The sequence below is a fragment of the Triturus cristatus genome, chromosome 11, assembly GCF_964204655.1.
Source record: "Triturus cristatus chromosome 11, aTriCri1.1, whole genome shotgun sequence".
NCBI lineage: Eukaryota > Metazoa > Chordata > Amphibia > Caudata > Salamandridae > Triturus > Triturus cristatus.
In genome coordinates, this window is record NC_140594.1 from 525,795,623 (window position 1) to 525,821,266 (window position 25,644).

Consider the following 25,644-nt stretch of genomic DNA (forward strand, 5'->3'; position numbering starts at 1 on the left):
CATCTTGGAGACAGAAGTATAGAAGGAGAGGGCCTGTGATGCGACAGGGATCTCTGTCGCGATCTCCTCTGATGTTCTGGAGACGCAGATGGAGAATGAGGACGTCTCGAGGAGTGAGAAGAAGAATGACTCGATGCTGATTCCGTCACCAAGACTACTGAACTTTCATCAGATCTATGCAATGGTGGTCTCGACGTCGAGCGTATATCCCGCTGCGACGGAGTCCTCCTCGACGTCGATCGAGATCTTCTTCTAGTCGTCGAGGCTCGACCAGGTTCTGGGAGCGGTCTCGGCGTTGACTGTAGCTTCTTCGGCGTTGAATGTGTCGACGTTGAACGGAGCCTTGACGGCGGTAGAATACTTCCTCATCTCGACGTCGAGCGATGTGCCCTTGACAGCGACGAAGGACTTCCTCTCCTCGACGCCGATCGTCGATGGGATGACGACGGCGGAGCGCTGCTAGCTCTCGATGCCGAGCGACGTTGAAAAGACATCGGCGGAGGGCTTCTGGTCTTTGACGTCGAACGTCGTCGGGATGACGGTGGAGGACTTCTCGTTCTCGACGCCGATCGCTACCTGGTCTGCGACGGTGGAGACTTCTCTCCCTTCGACGTCGAATGTCGTCTATGTGACGGCGACGGAGGGACATCAGCTCTCGACGTCGAACGTTTAACCGATGTCGACGGAGGTCTGCTGGCTCTCGACGCCGATCGACGCCGGGTTGACGACGGCGGAGGCTGATGGACTCTCGACGTCGATGACATACCTTCATGCCTGCGTTGAGCCCACCGTCGACGGTCTTTTCTTCGATGTATGCCCCTCCGGTGGCTGCTTTCTCCGCGCCGAGCCCGACGCTGAGGGTCTAGAAGAGGACCTGGGCCTCTTGGAGCCTTTTCTTACCAGAGACCTGCCTCTGGAAGCCTTTTCTGCCAATCCATACAGACGAATCCTCTCTCTGTCCTTTAAAGTTCTTTTAGAGAGAGACTGGCAATGAGGGCAAGTCTTAGGGACATGATCTTTAGGCAGGCAAAGAATGCAGACCGAGTGAGAGTCTAATCTGGCCTTCTTTTTTCCACAAAAAGGACAGGGATCAAAAAGGGATGGCATTTTGAGTGGTAAAAAATGCCAAAAATAATCAGAAAAAGCAAACACCTTACTTGACTGGATGAAAGACGTCGAAGTAAGATAACATTTTTCTGAAAAAAGTAGATAATTTCCGAATAAAACCAGAAAAGAGTGGAGCTGTATAACCAGGGTCCTGACTGAAGGAGCCGGAAAGAACAACTGACCTAACTGTCACCCCTGAGGCATAATGGGAAGCTAGGGGTCATCGCTGCCTTAAAGGCACGGTGCCAGTTTTTCTAAGTTGCTAAGAGTTAGCTTTCTAGCCTTTCTAGGCTGTGGTTTTCTGCAATGCAGCCTGTGAGCTGACAATGCTTTCAGTCTTATCTGAGGTGTTTGTGCTAATGCAAAGCATTAAAGCAGTGTTCAAACATGATTTGCTTTTGTTTCTTCCCTGTTTCTTATGATATATTATTTATATTGGTTATATTATTGATTATATACAGGGGAGTCCTTACAGCATTATTCAGCTCCACTTATGAAAGGCCGCATTTGCTATTTTATTTTATATATATATATATTCGTCCTTTGTCCCCACAGGGCTTCCTCGCGCACTCACGAGACCAGAGGCAGTTGTGCAGCGATTCAATTTTGCTTTTATTTCATTTCAGCATGCCAGTTCACCAAACTGGTGATAATAAAGGTTTCACTTACGTACCTCACTACAGATCAAACGCCCAAGAAACAGAAATTGCAATCTTTAAATTCTTACGCAATCTGCGATTAAAGAATTTCTTTTCAAATTTTCAATCGATTGATAAGCCTGAAAGCGAGATGAAAGAATTTAAAGTCAAGAGTACATTTTGTGCACCTACATCACATAAGACCATTGATGCGTTTGAAAGAGTAATTACCACTGAAATGAAAAAAATTAACTATTCGAGTGGAAACAAAAGCAACTTCTCCAAAAAAGATTGGAACACTCTGAGATCTTTAAAAGAGATGACAAACATCACAATACAGAAAGCAGACAAAGGTGGAGCTATAGTAGTGATGAACACTGATTTTTACATGGAAAGTGTACGTACACATCTACAAGACATCAACACGTACCGAAAAATTGAACAGGATCCCACTGATATCTTCGCAGAAACATTAAAATCAATTTTGGAAAAAGCACTAGAGTTGAAGTGGATAACCGAAAAGACTTTTCATTTTTTAAACATCAAATATCCACGGAGGCCTCAATTTTATATGCTCCCGAAAATCCATAAACATGCCACCATACCACCTTTTAGACCCATTGTGTCAGCCTGTGGATCAATCTCAGAACCACTAGGTCAATACTTAGACTGGTTCATACAACCATTGGTTCAAAATTGGAGCACCTATATCAAAGACACCACTGCTTTCTTAAACCTTCTAAATGAAATAACAATCCCAAAAGATGAGCAAATATGGTTATGTTCTATTGATGTGACATCACTTTACACCTCTATCCCCCATCATGAGGGTTTAGAAGCAATGGAATGGAGATTACTGGAAAATGACATCATAGGAACAGATAAAATCTTTTTGATGGAACTATTACATTTTGCGTTATTCCACAGCTATCTAGAATGGGAGAATGGTTTCTATGAGCAATGTAGCGGAACTTCCATGGGTTTTGCGGGGGCACCGTCCTACGCTAATACCTTCATGGCAAAATTTGAACATGATCACATACTGAATAATTCACAATGGAAGGATGGCATCATGATATTCAAACGTTACATAGATGACATCTTTGTAATCTGGAAAGGCACCAAAGATCAACTTATTGAAAACATTCACACACTAAACCAGGTACATGACAGAATCAAGTTCACTTATCAAATTGACTCCAATGAATTGGCATTTTTGGATGTGAAGATAACAATTAGAGACGGCAAAATAACAACCAATGTTCACATAAAGGAAACTGACAGGAACAGTAGTTTACATTTCAACAGCTTTCATCACTACTCATTAAAGACACACCTACCACTATCCCAATTCATTCGATTTAAAAGAATAACATCAGATCCGAATGACTTATCCTCCACCATCGACAATCAGATCATGAAATACTTAAAACGAGGATATCCTGAAAGTATATTACAACACACCAAAAACAAAGTTCAGTCCATGGACAGAGAATTGCTACTTCATCAAAAAGAAAGATTGGAGAAAAAACTTACAGTATGTGTACTTAAATATTCAGCTCAATCAAAACAGATCACCACCATCATGAGAAAACACTGGTCACTCATCACTGAAGAACCTGACTTACAACCCATAGTAGCCAATCAAATCACTTTTGCATATAAGAGATCAAAAAATCTAAAAGAATTAATCAAGAAACAATTAAATCAAGATGTTAAGACGATTCACAAAGGCATGAAAAGATGCGAGAACTGTACACATTGCAATAATGTGATAACTGGTCAACAATTCAGACATCCGATGACTGGACAAATGATTCCACTCTTACATTCAAGTACGTGTGACACAAAAGGAGTGATTTATGGAATAAAATGCCCCTGTGGTAAATTATACGTGGGGCAGACGGAACGAAAAATAAAAATCAGGATCACAGAACATAAAAGCAATATAAGAAATAAAAACCGCAAGTCCACATTGGCTATGCATTGGATAGAGGCTGGACACAACATTGCGCAATTACAATTCACCATATTAGAAGTGATCAAACCAAACTCATCGATGGACACTCACAAACAGAGATTAAGAGCAGAATATTTTTGGATCAGAAAAATGGCGAGCATGCAACCGGAAGGAATTAATGACAGAATTGAACTATCGTGTTTTTTGTAAAACCTGTGAGGATATATTGTTTGCCATCCTGCATAGAGAACACCTTTGAAGATGTTTGACAAAACTGGTCATTTACTATAGATATCAGTAGTTCGAATTTATTATTATCTGTTGAAGAATGTTTAAATTCTAATTTTTATAATAATGGTTCGTTTTCCACAACATTTATTTATTTATTCTTTATGTAGAATCACCATTACTATAGGTATAATTTGTTTTTGACTTCGTAAAGGAGCGACCAATGAGCGCGCCTCTACCGAGTTACAACAACATTTGTGTAATTGACAAGTGATTCTTGATAGGTTGAAATTAGGCGGGAGCTTCACCTACACGAATAAGAGAATCTGATAGGTTCTGGTAACCACTACATATGATTGGCTGTAGGCACGATGTGTCATCATGCTTTCAACCAATTAAGTCATGTATAAATATCACACACTAGGGCTGTTTTGTAAACTGAACTCGCATTGAAGGAGAGTTGGGAACTTCGTGTTGCACATGGAAGTAAGTAACCGGCAGACTTGCAAAGAATAGTTACGCTAGCTTTCAGCCTTCATCTTTTAGATATGTTAGCTTTTAGTCTTCATTTTTCAGATATATTTTTTGCAATTTGAATGTTAATGAATTGTAGTTAGCACGAACTTTATTTCATTAGGATTATCTTTTCAGGTGTTTTATTTAAACATTGACAGGGGTAATACAGGCACTGGATTTTCAAGGTATAGAGTTGTAAAGATTTTTAGACTTCGCCAACTGACAGAATAATGAAAACCTTATTATAAACGAGATACATTGACAATTTTTGTATATTAGATAGAGTCAAATACTGAAAGAGTATGATTAGACGACTGAATTGCTCATTATATTTCCTTTATTTTTCTGTTACAGACCCCTGAAGAAGGGTCTTTTTCATTGACCCGAAATGCATTGGGTAGTGTGAACATGTGAATATGTAAAAAGATTTAGTTGCTTTACTAAAGAAATGAGTAAACGTGACAATTTGAAGAATAAGAATAATAAATGAAATGAACATAAACACAATGGATTAAATGGATTTCTTTATAAAACAGATTAAATATGACTAGACCTTAACGGGTCTAAGGATAATTGTGCGCACCTGCTACTTGGAAGTGAGAGACGTCACTTTCCCCTGATTTCATGTTTCATAAATAGTGTTCCTAGACAAAACACTAAAAGAGGGAGCAGCACACCATAAATAAGACGAAATTACCAGAAAACGTTAATAAGAGTGCCGGATGGATAAATAAACGAATTATTCTATTTTTTGTCTACCCCCCATCGGAGCACCATCAAAAATGAATCTTGAAGAAATAGCGCAAATCACAAAAAACAAGGCAGAGACATTGGCTTATAGCACAGAGGAAGCTGAACAGATTTATGGATTAATAAAGGAAACAAGAGCATTCAGCCCACAGTTGAACACCATCAGTCAATTACTGAAACAATTGGAATATGTCAGTAAACGAGAGATCAACCAGCGTTTACATGCTACAACCCTAATTCATTACCATAAAAATCAACGTATCCCCAGAGGTCTAAGAATCGCTCTAAAACCTATGCTATGCAGGAGCAACAAAACTTTCCTCAATAAATGGTATCAAATACTTAACAAATGCAGTCTAGATCTGATTTTACTGATCGTGGAGGAATTGTCAAAAGAGTTAAAGACTTTGGAAGAAGAATTGGAAACAATCAAACGCGAATTAAACACTCATGAAGATTTGACAAAAACACTGGAAGACATCAATACAAAACTTGAGAAATATGCTAAAGAAATAGAAGAAAGGAAAATCAAAAAATATAAAAGAGACACTATAGATTATAAGTTGGAAGAAGTCTATAGTTGGGCAGAGGTTTATCATCAGAGAAATTGGAAGAGACCACAAACAGAAATGAGCTCATCACAAGAGAGTGTTATTTCAGAATCCGAAATTGCACAAAGCAGGAAACCTTTAGGAAGCAATTTACAAACAACTCGTAGAGATCAACAAAATAAGGTGACTTTTTTAGAGACCAGCCCGGCCGCCAACAATGCTCCTTCAGGCTCAACAACAACGGGAGAACCCCAAAAACAAGGAGGGGAAAAAGAAAAAACAAAAGAAACAGAGACAGAAAGAGCACTCCGGTCGACCAAAAAGAAGACAACCTTGTCATAAATATCTCAGGAATTCAATTAACAGATGCTCAAACCAAACTGCTAAATAAAGGTTTCACTTACGTACCTCACTACAGATCAAACGCCCAAGAAACAGAAATTGCAATCTTTAAATTCTTACGCAATCTGCGATTAAAGAATTTCTTTTCAAATTTTCAATCGATTGATAAGCCTGAAAGCGAGATGAAAGAATTTAAAGTCAAGAGTACATTTTGTGCACCTACATCACATAAGACCATTGATGCGTTTGAAAGAGTAATTACCACTGAAATGAAAAAAATTAACTATTCGAGTGGAAACAAAAGCAACTTCTCCAAAAAAGATTGGAACACTCTGAGATCTTTAAAAGAGATGACAAACATCACAATACAGAAAGCAGACAAAGGTGGAGCTATAGTAGTGATGAACACTGATTTTTACATGGAAAGTGTACGTACACATCTACAAGACATCAACACGTACCGAAAAATTGAACAGGATCCCACTGATATCTTCGCAGAAACATTAAAATCAATTTTGGAAAAAGCACTAGAGTTGAAGTGGATAACCGAAAAGACTTTTCATTTTTTAAACATCAAATATCCACGGAGGCCTCAATTTTATATGCTCCCGAAAATCCATAAACATGCCACCATACCACCTTTTAGACCCATTGTGTCAGCCTGTGGATCAATCTCAGAACCACTAGGTCAATACTTAGACTGGTTCATACAACCATTGGTTCAAAATTGGAGCACCTATATCAAAGACACCACTGCTTTCTTAAACCTTCTAAATGAAATAACAATCCCAAAAGATGAGCAAATATGGTTATGTTCTATTGATGTGACATCACTTTACACCTCTATCCCCCATCATGAGGGTTTAGAAGCAATGGAATGGAGATTACTGGAAAATGACATCATAGGAACAGATAAAATCTTTTTGATGGAACTATTACATTTTGCGTTATTCCACAGCTATCTAGAATGGGAGAATGGTTTCTATGAGCAATGTAGCGGAACTTCCATGGGTTTTGCGGGGGCACCGTCCTACGCTAATACCTTCATGGCAAAATTTGAACATGATCACATACTGAATAATTCACAATGGAAGGATGGCATCATGATATTCAAACGTTACATAGATGACATCTTTGTAATCTGGAAAGGCACCAAAGATCAACTTATTGAAAACATTCACACACTAAACCAGGTACATGACAGAATCAAGTTCACTTATCAAATTGACTCCAATGAATTGGCATTTTTGGATGTGAAGATAACAATTAGAGACGGCAAAATAACAACCAATGTTCACATAAAGGAAACTGACAGGAACAGTAGTTTACATTTCAACAGCTTTCATCACTACTCATTAAAGACACACCTACCACTATCCCAATTCATTCGATTTAAAAGAATAACATCAGATCCGAATGACTTATCCTCCACCATCGACAATCAGATCATGAAATACTTAAAACGAGGATATCCTGAAAGTATATTACAACACACCAAAAACAAAGTTCAGTCCATGGACAGAGAATTGCTACTTCATCAAAAAGAAAGATTGGAGAAAAAACTTACAGTATGTGTACTTAAATATTCAGCTCAATCAAAACAGATCACCACCATCATGAGAAAACACTGGTCACTCATCACTGAAGAACCTGACTTACAACCCATAGTAGCCAATCAAATCACTTTTGCATATAAGAGATCAAAAAATCTAAAAGAATTAATCAAGAAACAATTAAATCAAGATGTTAAGACGATTCACAAAGGCATGAAAAGATGCGAGAACTGTACACATTGCAATAATGTGATAACTGGTCAACAATTCAGACATCCGATGACTGGACAAATGATTCCACTCTTACATTCAAGCACGTGTGACACAAAAGGAGTGATTTATGGAATAAAATGCCCCTGTGGTAAATTATACGTGGGGCAGACGGAACGAAAAATAAAAATCAGGATCACAGAACATAAAAGCAATATAAGAAATAAAAACCGCAAGTCCACATTGGCTATGCATTGGATAGAGGCTGGACACAACATTGCGCAATTACAATTCACCATATTAGAAGTGATCAAACCAAACTCATCGATGGACACTCACAAACAGAGATTAAGAGCAGAATATTTTTGGATCAGAAAAATGGCGAGCATGCAACCGGAAGGAATTAATGACAGAATTGAACTATCGTGTTTTTTGTAAAACCTGTGAGGATATATTGTTTGCCATCCTGCATAGAGAACACCTTTGAAGATGTTTGACAAAACTGGTCATTTACTATAGATATCAGTAGTTCGAATTTATTATTATCTGTTGAAGAATGTTTAAATTCTAATTTTTATAATAATGGTTCGTTTTCCACAACATTTATTTATTTATTCTTTATGTAGAATCACCATTACTATAGGTATAATTTGTTTTTGACTTCGTAAAGGAGCGACCAATGAGCGCGCCTCTACCGAGTTACAACAACATTTGTGTAATTGACAAGTGATTCTTGATAGGTTGAAATTAGGCGGGAGCTTCACCTACACGAATAAGAGAATCTGATAGGTTCTGGTAACCACTACATATGATTGGCTGTAGGCACGATGTGTCATCATGCTTTCAACCAATTAAGTCATGTATAAATATCACACACTAGGGCTGTTTTGTAAACTGAACTCGCATTGAAGGAGAGTTGGGAACTTCGTGTTGCACATGGAAGTAAGTAACCGGCAGACTTGCAAAGAATAGTTACGCTAGCTTTCAGCCTTCATCTTTTAGATATGTTAGCTTTTAGTCTTCATTTTTCAGATATATTTTTTGCAATTTGAATGTTAATGAATTGTAGTTAGCACGAACTTTATTTCATTAGGATTATCTTTTCAGGTGTTTTATTTAAACATTGACAGGGGTAATACAGGCACTGGATTTTCAAGGTATAGAGTTGTAAAGATTTTTAGACTTCGCCAACTGACAGAATAATGAAAACCTTATTATAAACGAGATACATTGACAATTTTTGTATATTAGATAGAGTCAAATACTGAAAGAGTATGATTAGACGACTGAATTGCTCATTATATTTCCTTTATTTTTCTGTTACAGACCCCTGAAGAAGGGTCTTTTTCATTGACCCGAAATGCATTGGGTAGTGTGAACATGTGAATATGTAAAAAGATTTAGTTGCTTTACTAAAGAAATGAGTAAACGTGACAATTTGAAGAATAAGAATAATAAATGAAATGAACATAAACACAATGGATTAAATGGATTTCTTTATAAAACAGATTAAATATGACTAGACCTTAACGGGTCTAAGGATAATTGTGCGCACCTGCTACTTGGAAGTGAGAGACGTCACTTTCCCCTGATTTCAAACGCAGGTGTTATAATGACCACTCCCTGTCAGGTGATTACTTGCCCCTCCTCCATCTCAAGGGTGTGTCAAACCTCTCGCATTCATCCTGCCAGGCGCATTGCATGCTGGAAGTTGGAGTCCTCTAGGGTTGCCTCTTAAGTAATGACGGCAAGCCCAACACAAAGTGATGTCCCAATAAATATTGGATATCGGGCCCCACACCAGCTTGAGTGCCCAGGGGGATGCAAAAGCCCTTAAAGGATCCCTTATCAGGTAATCAATTTACCTCCTCTCTCCCCGTTGCAGAAATCCAGCTTCAGTAGTCCATCAAACTGCTGGGGGGGTAGCGTGTGATTGCAGTACAATGCAGAGTCCAAAGGTGCTGTTTTAACCACGTTACTCCTGAACGAGAGGGCGTGTCGTGAAGCCAGCGACAGCTTGCTGGCAAAACATGAACCAAATGCTCTCTCCAGGTAGATAGAAAGCACGACACAGCTCCGGGGTACAGAAAACGGCTTTATTGAATTTCTTGCGCGCGGTGTCACAGGTCCATGAAACGCTTTTGGCAGACGCGTTTCAGCCTTGATTGGCTTTCCTCAGTGCCGGTTTCATGGGCTCCTTGTTGTCCTTGGGGGTCAAACGCAGGTGTTATAATGACCACTCCCTGTCAGGTGATTACTTGCCCCTCCTCCATCTCAAGGGTGTGTCAAACCTCTCGCATTCATCCTGCCAGGCGCATTGCATGCTGGAAGTTGGAGTCCTCTAGGGTTGCCTCTTAAGTAATGACGGCAAGCCCAACACCAAGTGATGTCCCAATAAATATTGGATATCGGGCCCCACACCAGCTTGAGTGCCCAGGGGGATGCAAAAGCCATTAAAGGATCCCTTATCAGGTAATCAATTTACCTCCTCTCTCCCCGTTGCAGAAATCCAGCTTCAGTAGTCCATCAAACTGCTGGGGGGGTAGAGTGTGATTGCAGTACAATGCAGAGTCCAAAGGTGCTGTTTTAACCACGTTACTCCTGAACGAGAGGGCGTGTCGTGAAGCCAGCGACAGCTTGCTGGCAAAACATGAACCAAATGCTCTCTCCAGGTAGATAGAAAGCACGACACAGCTCCGGGGTACAGAAAACGGCTTTATTGAATTTCTTGCGTGCGGTGTCACAGGTCCATGAAACGCTTTTGGCAGACGCGTTTCAGCCTTGATTGGCTTTCCTCAGTGCCGGTTTCATGGGCTCCTTGTTGTCCTTGGGGGTCAAACGCAGGTGTTATAATGACCACTCCCTGTCAGGTGATTACTTGCCCTTTCTCCATCTCAAGGGTGTGTCAAACCTCTCGCATTCATCCTGCCAGGCGCATTGCATGCTGGAAGTTGGAGTCCTCTAGGGTTGCCTCTTAAGTAATGACGGCAAGCCCAACACCAAGTGATGTCCCAATAAATATTGGATATCGGGCCCCACACCAGCTTGAGTGCCCAGGGGGATGCAAAAGCCATTAAAGGATCCCTTATCAGGTAATCAATTTACCTCCTCTCTCCCCGTTGCAGAAATCCAGCTTCAGTAGTCCATCAAACTGCTGGGGGGGGTAGCGTGTGATTGCAGTACAATGCAGAGTCCAAAGGTGCTGTTTTAACCACGTTACTCCTGAACGAGAGGGCATGTCGTGAAGCCAGCGACAGCTTGCTGGCAAAACATGAACCAAATGCTCTCTCCAGGTAGATAGAAAGCATGACACAGCTCCGGGGTACAGAAAACGGCTTTATTGAATTTCTTGCGCGCGGTGTCACAGGTCCATGAAACGCTTTTGGCAGACACGTTTCAGCCTTGATTGGCTTTCCTCAGTGCCGGTTTCATGGGCTCCTTGTTGTCCTTGGGGGTCAAACGCAGGTGTTATAATGACCACTCCCTGTCAGGTGATTACTTGCCCCTCCTCCATCTTAAGGGTGTGTCAAACCTCTCGCATTCATCCTGCCAGGCGCATTGCATGCTGGAAGTTGGAGTCCTCTAGGGCTGCCTCTTAAGTAATGACGGCAAGCCCAACACCAAGTGATGTCCCAATAAATATTGGATATCGGGCCCCACACCAGCTTGAGTGCCCAGGGGGATGCAAAAGCCTAATTTTAAAGTCGGCAAACAAACCCCGTGTGTTCACGTAGTACGTGAATTACGTTCTGACTCTCAAAGAGTAAATAGAGAGAAAGGATGCATGTGCATTAAAAAGAGTTAAATGTATCTATACCAAGTCACGAGTCGTGATGCCTGAATCTCAATATTCACGTTTGCTTACCTTATTCGACTAATGAGGAAGTCCTCCGTGACGCCAGCCTATAGTTGTGATGCCGAGTGTGCTCGTGCGATGGGTTTCCCACCCTAATTTTAAAGCCGGCAAACAAACCCCGTGTGTTCACGTAGTACGTGAATTACGTTCTGACTCTCAAAGAGTAAATAGAGAGAAAGGACTAAAAATACCATTGTAATTTGGCGGCCATCTTAAGACGTGACTCAAATGACATGTGTTTATGCTTAGTTGGACCAATAAAAGCCTTGAGTATTAAACTTAATGTGTTTCCACTTAAGAAATATTGTGATAAGTAACAACTAAAAGAATAGAAAACCTCAGATAATCCGAAATCAATCTAGTAATATGATTGATATAACATAGTCTTCAGTGAATTCGACAAAGATAATTATAGAATGAATTGCTGGGCTCGAAATATTTGAAGCCTCAGTCTAGTCATTTTAGTAATTATATATTTTGAGAAACTGTATTGTTAGGTTTGTAGTGCAGGGTGAAAATTTGTGAGTAAACGAAAACTAACTTGTCTCTCCATCCATTAGAGTCAGTACAGTAAAGTAAAATAATACTAGAATTAATCCGTAATATTGGTGTGTCTATGTAGGTTCTAAGACACTTTAGAATATTCTAAGAAGGTTACTCGTATTCAAGAAAGCATATTATTTGTTGTCATTCATGCTGAAATACTTCTAGAAGGGGTAAAAAGAAAGTTACACAACAGAACATCTGCATCAAATATTCATACTAGGTTCGTTAGAAATAACATTGCTGGTTAGTAAATAGACTCAACATGTCTGTTCTTAGAGCATGATATAATTTCATTATATCGATCTGGAGCTACTACTGAGTGCGCTGTACATAGTCGGTCTTTCTGATTAGTACTTATATGTAATAACTCTACTCTTGTTTAGATGATATATTTTATGTTTGGGGTTCATATGTTTATTATAATCTGTTTACAAAAATGTTCTCACGCACATTATTATTTGCCTAGAAAGTAGTGCAGTTCATGGTCAATGTTAAGACCCTGTTCCACACTACGCAATTTTAAAATCCAATATGCCTCTCTCTGCCTCAATGTAAGTTCCCTATTCCCCCCCCTCGGGTTTCTCGTGACATGTTCTATACCGTAAAATTTAAACACACGGTTCGTTGTTTGGGCGGAACAGATTGACATGTGTGTTGCTAGAGGGTATCTCATGTCTCCCTGTTTGACTGCTCTCGTGTGTTCACTGATCCTTTCTCGTAGTGTTCTGATCGTACTGCCGATTTATCTCTTTTTGCATTTACATTCAATTGTATAGACCACAAATTTGGTTAGGCAGTTGATGTTAGTGAAAATTTTAAATTTTCTACCTCCTGGTCCCTCAAAGTCAGTTTTTTTATCATATGCCCATTTGCATGAACTGCAATGACCACAGCTGTAAAAGCCCTTCTGAGTGTTGGCTCAGCCAATTCGTTCTTTTGACTGGTTTTGGGTAACTTGGGCTAAGTATGTTTTTAAGTGAGACCCCTCTTCTGAATGTAATGTTTGGTTTGTCTGTGATGAACTCTCTAAGGGAGTTATCTGTCTTAAGTAGGTGCCAGTGTCTGTTGAGGCTCTTTCTTAAAATACCCGACCAGTTGTTGTACCCAGTGATTAGTCTAATCTTTTGGTCTTGACCTTTCAGTTTGGGTTTCTCTTTTCGTGTGTCTAAATTGAGGCAGAGAGAGGCACATTGGATTTTAAAATTGCGTAGTGTGGAACAGGGTCTTAACATTGACAATGAACTGCACTACTTTCTAGGCAAATAATAATGTGCTTGAGAACATTTTTATAAACAGATTATAATAAACATATGAAACCCAAACATAAAATATATCATCTAAACAAGAGTAGAGTTATTACATATAAGTACTAATCAGAAAGACCGACTATGTACAGCGCACTCAGTAGTAGCTCCAGATCGATATAATGAAATTATATCATGCTCTAAGAACAGACATGTTGAGTCTATTCACTAACCAGCAATGTTATTTCTAACGAACCTAGTATGAATATTTGATGCAGATGTTTTGTTGTGTAACTTTCTTTTTACCCCTTCTAGAAGTATTTCAGCATGAAGGACAACAAATAATATGCTTTCTTGAATACGAGTAACCTTCCTAGAATATTCTAAAGTGTCTTAGAACCTACATAGACACACCAATATTACGGATTAATTCTAGTACTATTGTACTTTACTGTACTGACTCTAATGGATGGAGAGACAAGTTAGTTTTCGTTTACTCACAAATTTTCACCCTGCACTACAAACCTAACAATACAGTTTCTCAACATATATAATTACTAAAATGACTAGACTGAGGGTTCAAATATTTCGAGCCCAGCAATTCATTCTATAATTATCTTTGTCGAATTCACTGAAGACTATGTTATATCAATCATATTACTAGATTGATTTCGGATTATCCGAGGTTTTCTATTCTTTTAGTTGTTACTTATCACAATATTTCTTAAGTGGAAACACATTAAGTTTAATACTCAAGGCTTTTATTGGTCCAACTAAGCATAAACACATGTCATTTGAGTCACGTCTTAAGATGGCCGACGAATTAGAATGGTATTTTTAGTCCTTTCTCTCTATTTACTCTTTGAGAATCAGAACGTAATTCACGGACTACGTGAACACACGGGGTTTGTTTGCCGGCTTTAAAATTAGGGTGGGGAACCCATTGCACGAGCGCACTCGGCATCACAACTAAAGGCTGGCGTCACGGAGGACTTCCTCATTAGTCGAATAAGGTAAGCAAACGTGAATATTGAGATTCAGGCATCACGACTCGTGACTTGGTATAGATACATTTAACTCTTTTTAATGCACACGCAACGGTTTAGCTTAACATTTGGAACAGAAGTGTCGAGGGGGCACAATAACGTAATTATGAATAGAGCATTTTTATTTCTCGACATAGATGATGTAGTTATGATATCTATTGGCATCAAGATACTGATTTCCACTTTACAGCAGTCGATCCTAAAGTTTAAGTTCTCAGATTGTGGCCTTACTTTGTAGATCTATGCTAACTCTGGATAACTATACCTGTTACTTATGGGATACCACGCATAGTTTTGGCATTATTTTGGCAAGTTTTTGCAGAAACACTCATATCGATATAGCTGATTTGAGATACGCATCCACCCAATGTTTGCCCTTTCTAAACCGTTTTTTCAAACAAATTTTGGTTAGTCCTTTGCCAGCGCATATTTTGTTAGATTTAGAAAAGAAGCCGTTTTGACAATAAAACTTCTAATTCGATTTTACATAACTTTACAGCACTGAGAGGTTTAAACCTGAAACAACAAGAACCGGATAAACACTTCCAACACTTAAGACGCCGCCACACCTGAAACCATTGGCGGTTTGGAATTATCACCACTTACTAAGTAGGTTTCATCATAAGCTTAATATTTATGTTGAAAATTTTTCAAATGGAGTGAATTGTGAACAGCTCAATTTACGTCATACATATTTTGGTTATGGTTTTCAGAGACAGTATCCACTCAAAATATAGGTAGCTATATTTTCATCAATATATTCATCACGCTATTTGCACCGATGCACATCACGGGTGTTTCACCTAGCCAATGCATGCATAAGATCACTCTTACGTGATCCCTTAAACACCTGGAATGAGTTACTTCACACGCTATCGCTAATAGTAGCAGGTTTATTTTCTCTCTTTTTCTTCTGGAGAAACTTAAGCATTAGACAAACCATTCTTTACACACCTAATTTTGTTCTCTCCATCGTTATTAGGTTCATAGATCTACTGTTTCCACAGAGGTACATTCTGTGTTTCTTTGCTTTTGGTTCTCAATTTCAATGATATTAATTTTCTTCACGTTTGGAGCATGAGTTACACCAACTTGGTGACTATCCCACTACCTCAGATTTTGAGGAATGTTATTGTCTTACGTTTGTTTATTATCCCAATACATATACTGGTCTTTTATATTTCTTTATATAAACACAGCCTTGAGAAAGTCGCGGGACAACATCCCCCTGTAGCGACGAAACACGTGTTGGCTGTTGGCTGTTAAGAATAACTGAGAAGACTTGCATTAAATAAAAAGAACAACTAAGAAGAAAGAAGATAAATCCTTTCTGTATTCTTTTGTTGAGCATCTGTGGAAACGCGCTATATATATTTGCATTTTGTAACTATCACGTGTGCTAAGGAGTGTTTTCTATTGTAGAGGGCAAAGACCCCCATTTTGAGAAGTAGGGTGGATCTTCTCACCTTTTAGCACCGTCATCTACACAATTCTAAATAATAATATGTGTGACTATTCTTTGTGGCGCCTTAACCTATAATAAATACCACTGTTGTGGTCAATTTGCTATTTTGAAAATATTTCACTATTAGTTTTCTCTCCTATCGTTCTCACCTGGCAATTCTCACAGCAGTCTCCATCTGCACAGACGGCTTTGGGCTTCAATTTGCATGATGCAGCTTCACAGCAAGGATTCCGACATTCCTTTTAAAGACAAAATAAAATGGAAAGTAAATCTTTACAGTATTAAAAAACTGCGAGTCACTTGATAAACAGCTGTGGTGATTATCATCGTTATCTACAAATGTTTTTAACTAAACAACACATCCAAGTTATGTCAACAACAGTGACAACTACAGTTTAATTTAGAACCACAGTCCTCAAATTAAAGGCAAAGATATCAGACTACTGTCCGTCTGAATGCAGACAAGTCTCCTCTGCAGATCCACCCGTATGAGGAGAAATTATCGTAACTCAGGCGAAAAGGAGGTTAGTGTGAGGGAGGTATGTCACAGGAGCAACCCCATTTTTCTACCTCCAGTCTGCCGCTTCACTACGACACCACAATAAAACTGGAGAAAAGGGTCAGGCTTAAAAAACAAGCTTTGGCGAAGCCAAAAGGTTATGCCTATTGTGGGTGTTAGCTGTTTTTTTGTAGTAAAGATTTTTTTTTAACTATATGGTTGGTCGCTACGAACATTTCAGGGTGAGAACTGTGGTGTCACTGTTGTTTAGGGGACATGTTTCACAGGGACGTTAAGACTTTAGTTTTGTTCAACGTCTGTAACATTGCTAGTGGTTTATGTATATATTTTGCATAGTTGGTTGACTGAATGTTTAGCAGAAGTCTGGATTGGAAGAAATAAAAGCTCAACTATTGTGCTGCAGCATGCTCAGTAGCTGAGTTTACAGTTGAAACGGGATAGTTCACTTATGAGGGAGTTGCTCGAAGGGTTGAGATCACAAAAACATACCACCCAGTGCCAGTGATTACTTGCATTGTCTCTTCTCTGGAGAGGACAATAGCCCAAGAGGTGTTGGGGGGCAGAGAGGTGGTTTAGACATTGAGGGCCAGATTTATCATAGTATTGTTGTCATATGGCTTCTACTTCCTCAGTAGAAGCTGCAAGTTTGTTGATCAACATAGACGCTGGGATGGTGCCAGACTGATTTTGTGCACTTCCTCAGAGTATGTTGGTCTACAGTCCTGCTAGCTTACAGTACCTCTATAAGTACCCCTAAACTTGAGAGGGTAAACAGTGGATTGGGCAACCACTGAAAAAGACAATCCTGACTCCCCAAGTAATTGTGGTAACAGGTCTTGAACCTTTTTGCTGAGTCACTGATGTATAACCAAAGAGATGCCCAAGAAATGCACAAAGATGTGTTTCAATGAAACATTGTAATCCTTGTGTAAAATATATGTGCAGCAATGATTAACGGTGGTGAGATATTTTATCCCCACAGATTATGTAATTAAATAGACATAATCCATCGTATAATCAAGGTACGAAAAAAAGTATTGATAACAGATACTTTAGAAATGTAGTAAAAAGGAATATGCTAATATTAAGTGTTATTTTCTCTTTTTCCTTTTGGGGAACCTATTGTATATAACGAGCAATATATGCGGGCTAATTGTTTGTCCTGAGGTCTACAAAATGCTATGTCTTAATGATCAAGATTTAAAGCATGAGGACTTGAAGTGTCATATAAAGACAGAAAGATTATAGTAATAGCGAGGGCCAAAAGTTAATTGATGCATTAAGTATTAGTGCCAGCAAGTAAGAAATGTGAGTGCAAAATAAAAACTATAGTGCATAATGTTTTAGGGTATACAGTACAAGCTAGGTTTCTTAACTAATAATTTTTTTATTATGTTTAGATTTTATGAAAACTTTCTGTCCTGAAGAAGGTGAAAATATTGAACTAAACACCAAAACGCTGTGTCGACTGTTTTAATGTTTTTAACGTTTTTTATATGATTAGATTGTAACCTATAGTGGGAGGAAGGTCACAAACGATATTTGATCGAATATGTAATATGACATTGTTTTTTCTGTAATAAACTGTCTTTTTAATATTCGGGATTGGGTTGAATAGTATCTCTGTGAAACCATATGCTGTACTGTGTTATTGTAGACAATAGTTAGAGAAAGATCTTTTAGATAGAGGCACTTACTAGAAGAAAAGATTATTTTTAGAATCACCTACCATCTGTACAAATTATTTGGCCCAGAGAGAGGTATCTTTCCACTCATACGTTATGACATAGGGACGTTTTGTTTTTTTAGTTTATTATTATACCCCGTCCCTGTAAGTATATAGGGGTATCTCCCTTCCTTGTTTAACTTTGAGTTGTACAGCTTGTTAGCTGGGGAGTTTACAGTTTGCTGTTTGGTATCCATATTATCAAGGGGATCGACCATTCTAATTAAAAATGGACGCACCTAAAACTTATGGTTTCTCAGAAGAACAATTTAATAAAATTATAAATGGCACTTCAAAGAATTTTTCTTCTGTCACCACAAGTAACTGTGACGAAGAGAAAAATGAAGAGATTTATGGAACAATAAGAAAAAAACTATTAGAACTGAATTGCATGCCGATTTTTTATTCGAATATTGCAAGAAAGGGATAATACCCAGGGGCTTACAAGTAAAAAATGAGCCAGGTATTTTTATTGGAAATCCCAAGTTTATTGAGAATAGGACATTCATCGCTAACCGATGTAGTCGGAAATGGATGTTGTTGATTATAGAAACAGCCAATGAGATATTAATCATTGAAAGATCAGAGATAGAGGAAATGAAAGTAAAATTAAAGGAGAATACCTCATTAGAAGACGCTAAAAAAAAGCTGGAGGAAATCCAGATTGATATATCAGGATATAGGGAGTACCTCTTAAACAAAAAATCTAATAAATTTAGGAAAGATGTAACTAAATAGAATTTAGAGTTTGTATACTCATATCTACAGAAGGATTTCTTCGATAGACCAAGGGAAGATGTGTATAATCGCATAAACTGGCAACAACCAAGAAGAAATTTTCAGAAAAAGAGAGTAACTTTTCTAGATACCTCGTACACAAGTTCAGAATCTGAGAATGAAAACATACAAGATACCAGGAAAGGAGTGGAACCTACTCCAAGTACTAGTAGGGAATCCTTCTCTTTTTTAGAACAGCGTCAACCCAATCCTGGGCAATTTCGGGGCAGAGGACGGAGAGAGGGAATTTTCACCCCCAGAACCCACCGCAGAAACATCCCTACATAAAAACCAGGAGTCAAACGATGTGGGATTAGAGAAAAAGGCACCAATCATTAATCTTTGTAGTATGACCCTTACTAAAGATGAGGTATCAGTATTAGAGAAAGGATTAGGATATGCAATCTGTACCCCTATTGATAAATTCAATCTTGAGAGAGACCTACAAAGTTTTTTAGAAAAATCCGACTAAAAGATTTTTTTAATAATAAGGAATGTTCCAATACTCCACCAATCAATAAATCCAGTTTGAAACCAAAGTCAAAATGGACCCCGTCATTAAATCTTGTTAATAAAAAAATATCGAGCTATTTGAAAAGGTAGTTGAGAAAAATATTGATGATCTTCTTAATAAAAAACTTTTTTGGAATAATAATTTAAGCTCTGCAGAGAAAATAGCCCTTAGTAATCTGGAAAAACGCAAGGATCTGACTATCAAACCAGGTGATAAGGGAGGTAGCATCACTGTGATGGATACGGAGGATTATAACACAAGGATGCTCTCCCTTTTAAATATTACCTCCCATTATCAAAAATCTAGAAAGGAAGAGTGGAATACTCTCACTGATAAAGTAATGAGACTTCTTGACTTTGCTAAAGATGATGAAATCTTGTGCCTTGATGAATACAACTTTCTCAAAAATACTCATCCAAAAGTGCCAGCAATATATGGCTTACCATAAGTCCATAAAGATCTTCTAAATCCTCCGATGAGGCCTATTGTCTCAAGCATTGATTCTTTGACGGAACCACTTAGTAAATACGTGGATACATTTGTTCAACCTCTGGTGGTACGCCAGACAGCATATATTAAAGATACTACGGCCATGATAACTAGAATTGAAAAGTTAGCATATAATGTGGATAACCAATGGCTGGTGACCTTGGACGTAGAGGCCCTCTACACTAACATACCTCAGGATGACACCATTAAGATGTTGGAGGGCCTCTTGTCCAATGGTACCGACGAATTGTCCTCACATTCCTCATTTTTGGTTGAATGTGTTGAAATTATTTTGAAGAATAATATTTTTCTTTTTAGGAATGATTATTATAGACAAATCAAAGGGACCAGCATGGGAGCCACGTGTGCTCCTAGTCTGACCTGTCTGTATGTGGCAGCTTTTGAAGACAAACACATTTTTAATATCGCAGCTCCATTCTATGAGAATATCACATGCTGGTCCCGGTACATCGATTATGTTTTTTTCATGTGGAAAGGAACAATAGAGCACCTCACAGAATTCATAGATTGGTTAAACCTTGGGGACACTAATTTGAAATTTACCTTAAGTATAAATAAGGAGAGCTGTGATTTTTTAGATATTAAGATTAAACATAATGCTGGCACATTGTCCGTAGAGCTCTATACGAAACCTACGGACCGGAATACAATGCTCCACTATCATAGTAATCATCCTATTTGTCAAAAAAACAACATACCTTTTGGTCAATATCTTAGAATCAGATGTAATTGTACAGATATGAAAGATTTTAATCAACATGCTGATGCTTTGACTAAGAAACTTCTAGATAGAGGATATCCTAAGAGGCTCACTAGACAAGCTTACAAAAGAGCTAAATACTACGATAGAGAATCTCTCTTTGCACCTAAATCACTAGTAGTAGCAGAACAGAATCCTCCATTGATTTTTGTCACTAACTTTAGTAGTGTAAGTAATAAGGTCAAGAATATCATTAATAGAAATTGGCAATTACTAAATGATAAAAAAGAATGGAGGATTACCTAAACCTATGTTCAGCTTTAGACGAAATCGTACCATCCGTAACAGATTGGTACACACTTACAGAGAAGAGAAAAGATGCAAACAACGTAGCATTAACAACGCACCCCTTCCAGTTGGCAATTTTGCCTGTAGTACTTGTAAAAACTGTGACAATATTATCAAGGGCAATGTGATCCATTACAATGGAATGACACATAATATAAAGAGTTTCAATAATTGTAAAACAAAAAATTTGATTTACTTGATTGTTTGCCCTTGTAATAAAGGCTACATCGGAGAAACTTCCAGAGAAATAAGAACTAGAATTATTGAACATAAATCAGCAATAAGGACAGTAAAAAGAACAGCTCCCTTAGTGGAACATTGGGTCACCCACAATCACAAAATAGAGGACTTGAAATGGTGTGGTGTGGAAATTATTCAACTCAGTACTCGAGGGGGTGACCATTTATGCAAAAGGAAAAAACGTGAGCAATTCTATATGTCATATTTTAACACATACAAAAATGGTCTCAACAATAAGGAGGAGTGTGAGAGACTTATATAAGAATCAAATAGGACCCATGTAATACATTTATGAACTCAGCATTTGCATGGTATCTTACTTTTCTGAAATGCCAGTAAATTAATATTCCAATTTGATCCCATTCCCTATATTGACCACTCAATAATGAAAATCTAGTATACATTAAGAATATACCTTTATGGATAATAAGATGAGATAAAAAAAAATCCGAGGTGCGGATTGATATTTAAAAAAAGTGTATAGTAGTTTTTTAGAAAGTTCAAGATGGCCGCCATAGATATTACACTAATAGACATATATCATACTAACTAGCAGCATAGAGTGGCTAGTCTACTATTGTTTTGGTAACCCTGTGCAAAAATGTTTTTAAAAGAAATAAGGGGATGGTGACTTTATCTAAATAACGATGTTTATTTAATACGTGGACGTGTGTTTCTGGACATTACAAGATGGCCGCCATAGACAAATAATATGATAAACCGTAACAGAACGTTACATGTAGTGGTTAGTCTACTATTGTCTCTGTATCCCTATTCAAAATGTTTTAAAAAAAATAAGGGGATGGTGATTTTACATAAATAACTATGTTTATTTAATATATGGGCGTGTGTTTCTGGACATTACAAGATGGCCGCCATAGACAAATAATACCATAAACCGTAACAGAATGTTACATAGTTTTTACGCTTTAATATTTAGTGATCCTCTGTATTTGTTAATGGCTTTTTTTAAGAGAACTTTATTATAAAAAAACCATCAATGTAAACAGAAACCTGTTTAAATCGATTGCTTTTACGATATCCAGCCATGGTGATCGGATTTGTATATAAGGACAGGGACCAGGAAGTCATTCATTGACTTTACCCCGGATATCCGTTAGAGCAGGGAGGCCGGTGCCGACTACACAGGCACGTTGAATTAAAACGAGCCATTAAGCTACTCTAATATAGTCCGAGTAGTAGATAAACTGAAGTTTATAGGAAGCGAACAAAATATGCATACACGGTTATTTCTTTTAGCTGTGACGCTGGTTGTATTTAAGACGCTGCGGTCTGATGATGTATTTCGCTAGAGTTTACCTTGAGCCAGAACCCACGTTTGGCCATGATTTAATTTTACGGTAGCAGTGTAAGGCACGGAGTGTTTTTTAACTAAGATATCCCCGATAAGAAGGTATAGGCCATTAAAAACACGTGACTGTCAGGATGTGGCTAATGAATATATAGATGAATGCCATTAAATATACAAATACATTGAAAAATATCTATACGAAAATGATTGTATTTAAGATGCTGTGGCCGACTGATACACTTGGCCATAGCCTACCCCGAGCTAGAAACTAACGCTTGGCCATGGTTTAATTCCAATTTTTATTCAGTAGAGTAAAGCTCGGATTTTTCATAACCAAGATACTTTCGATACTATAATAGAGACCAATAAAAATACGTCACGGTTAGGATATGGCCAATTGGAATACGTATATAAATGCCACAAATTACACAAACGTATTGAATAACTTCTATTAGATATAACAATGATACGAGAAATGATAAAGGTAGTAAAGGCGTTTACATGCATGGTTGAATAGCTCAGCAGGAGGAGTATATAAATGAAATTATTTTTTCGTTCTTTCAGATTTTAAACCTTGCACCATAATCAGTATATAAACTGATTAGAATCTCTAAAACCAAAAGGTATAGTGGTAAAAATTATAATGCCCGCCTTGACAGTTATTTCATACTACTAGGTAAGCTTGTTTCCAGTATATATCATATATTTTAGAAAAATAAAATAACATTTTTGCTTGCCAAAATTGTAATTGATCCATAAACTGTTGTTTTCTCTATAGAATTTCTTATATAAAGGAACCTATATCAATAAAACCCTCCACCTTAAAATATAACACAGTGGCTCTAACGGATATAAAGAAAGGATTAACACATCAATAGGTACATGAATCTTTCTTATTTTTAACGATGGATATATCATTAACATATGGATTATTTGCACCTATGAAAATCATAAAAATATATTGTATGTTCTTTTTTTACTTAGAGGCACTTTTATTGAGGCCCTAACGGTGGTGAGATATTTTATCCCCACAGATTATGTAATTGAATAGACATAATCCATCGTATAATCAAGGTACGAAAAAAAGTATTGATAACAGATACTTTAGAAATGTAGTAAAAAGGAATATGCTAATATTAAGTGTTATTTTCTCTTTTTCCTTTTAGGGAACCTATTGTATATAACGAGCAATATATGTGGGCTAATTGTCTGTCCTGAGGTCTACAAAATGCTATGTCTTAATGATCAAGATTTAAAGCATGAGAACTTGAAGTGTCATATAAAGACAGAAAGATTATAGTAATAGCGAGGGCCAAAAGTTAAGTGATGCATTAAGTATTAGTGCCAGCAAGTAAGAAATGTGAGTGCAAAATAAAAACTATAGTGCATAATGTTTTTAGGGTATACAGTACAAGCTAGGTTTCTTAACTAATAATTTTTTTATTATGTTTAGATTTTATGAAACCTTTCTGTCCTGAAGAAGGTGAAAATATTGAACTAAACACCGAAATGCTGCGTCGACTGTTTTAATGTTTTAACGTTTTTTATATGATTAGATTGTAACCTATAGTGGGAGGAAGGTCACAAACGATATTTGATTGAATATGTAATATGACATTGTTTTTTCTGTAATAAACGGTCTTTTATTCGGGATTGGATTGAATAGTATCTCTGTGAAACCATATGCTGTACTGTGTTATTGTAGACAATAGTTAGAGAAATATCTTTTAGATAGAGACACTTACTAGAAGAAAAGATTATTTTTAGAATCACCTACCATCTGTACAAATTGTTTGGCCCAGAGAGAGGTATCTTTCCACTCATACGTTATGACATAGGGGCGTTTTGTTTTTTTAGTTCAGCAATGATTAATAGACAGAAGCAAATGAAGGTGATTAGCAGGATAAGGACAGTGAAAACAATAAACAATTCCACCATTGGGCTAAAGCAGTGTATATATGCTAGCATATAAGTGCTGCGTATAGTGTACTCCTACAAGCGCTCCCTAACCTAGTTCCCTAGGGTAGGGGATCTGCCAAAAATCCCATACTGGATGATCTAACTTCCCATTATCTGAAGGTAAGTGTATGCAGGTTCACAAGCTGGACATCCCTCCTAGCAGAGGGTAAACAGGAATCACCTGGGATAAGACTCTGACATCAGCGACCTCGCAGTGACAGCAGAATTCTCCTCTGATGTAATTACGGAAATGCATCTGTATTTAATATAATAACAGCATCCATGTTTCCCTGCTGAGGCCTCAGCCAGTCTATCATTATTTATCGTCCTTTGATAGCTCTGTCACCTTACGGACGATCAACAATAATTTAGGTCTTGTACTAAATGTTCAAGGTGTAGTGATAGTGTGCCCTTGAAGTAGAAATGTAAGCAGTATAGTTTCAGAGAAACTATACTACACTGTCACGCAAGTCAACGTGTGTCAAAAGTCATCGTGTGGAAAAGAAGGCAACTTAGAAACGAATGCATGTAAAATGGCAGTGTTTCTTCCAGGCTGAACTCAGCCACGTGACAACCACTCCTTGGACATAAGTCGGCAAAAGCTGTCTGACGCTAATAAAAAGCAATCCAGAGCAATGCTACGTGATGTATATCTATCCATCTAAAATTTGTAAAAGGCAATTGTACTGTTTGGCGCTGAAGCATTCAGAAAGCCATAATCAAAAAATATAAAAATCAAACTTAAAAGGAATGCAATTCAAAAGGAATTTAGAATTCAAAAACCGAATTAGAAGTTCCCACCAATCAAAACATCCAAATTGTTTATGTCTTCTGAGAGGTAGACAAAATATTTCTGTTCTCAGCAACCGCACACAATGATCCTAGAGACACACCTCGGAGCAGGTTTACGGAGCAAAAGTGTTCCCATCCTACCCCCACAGCAGTCGCTGAAGTAGTACCCACAGCCATAAGGAAATCGGCAGAACCAGAGCCAAGATCCAATTCACCTGGAGCAGAAGCGTCCCA

General features: G+C 37.9%; 1 protein-coding gene across 1 annotated transcript in view; it reads right to left on the bottom strand.

Moving 5' to 3' along the window:
* LOC146784513 (zinc metalloproteinase-disintegrin-like berythractivase) overlaps positions 1–25,644 on the bottom strand; it is a 2,362,040-nt gene that overhangs the window by 343,423 nt on the left and 1,992,973 nt on the right. Inside the window, exon 13 of the mRNA XM_085632969.1 lies at positions 16,162–16,251. Coding sequence (XP_085489095.1) covers positions 16,162–16,251 — 90 coding nt within the window. The remainder of the gene's footprint in view (positions 1–16,161; positions 16,252–25,644) is intronic.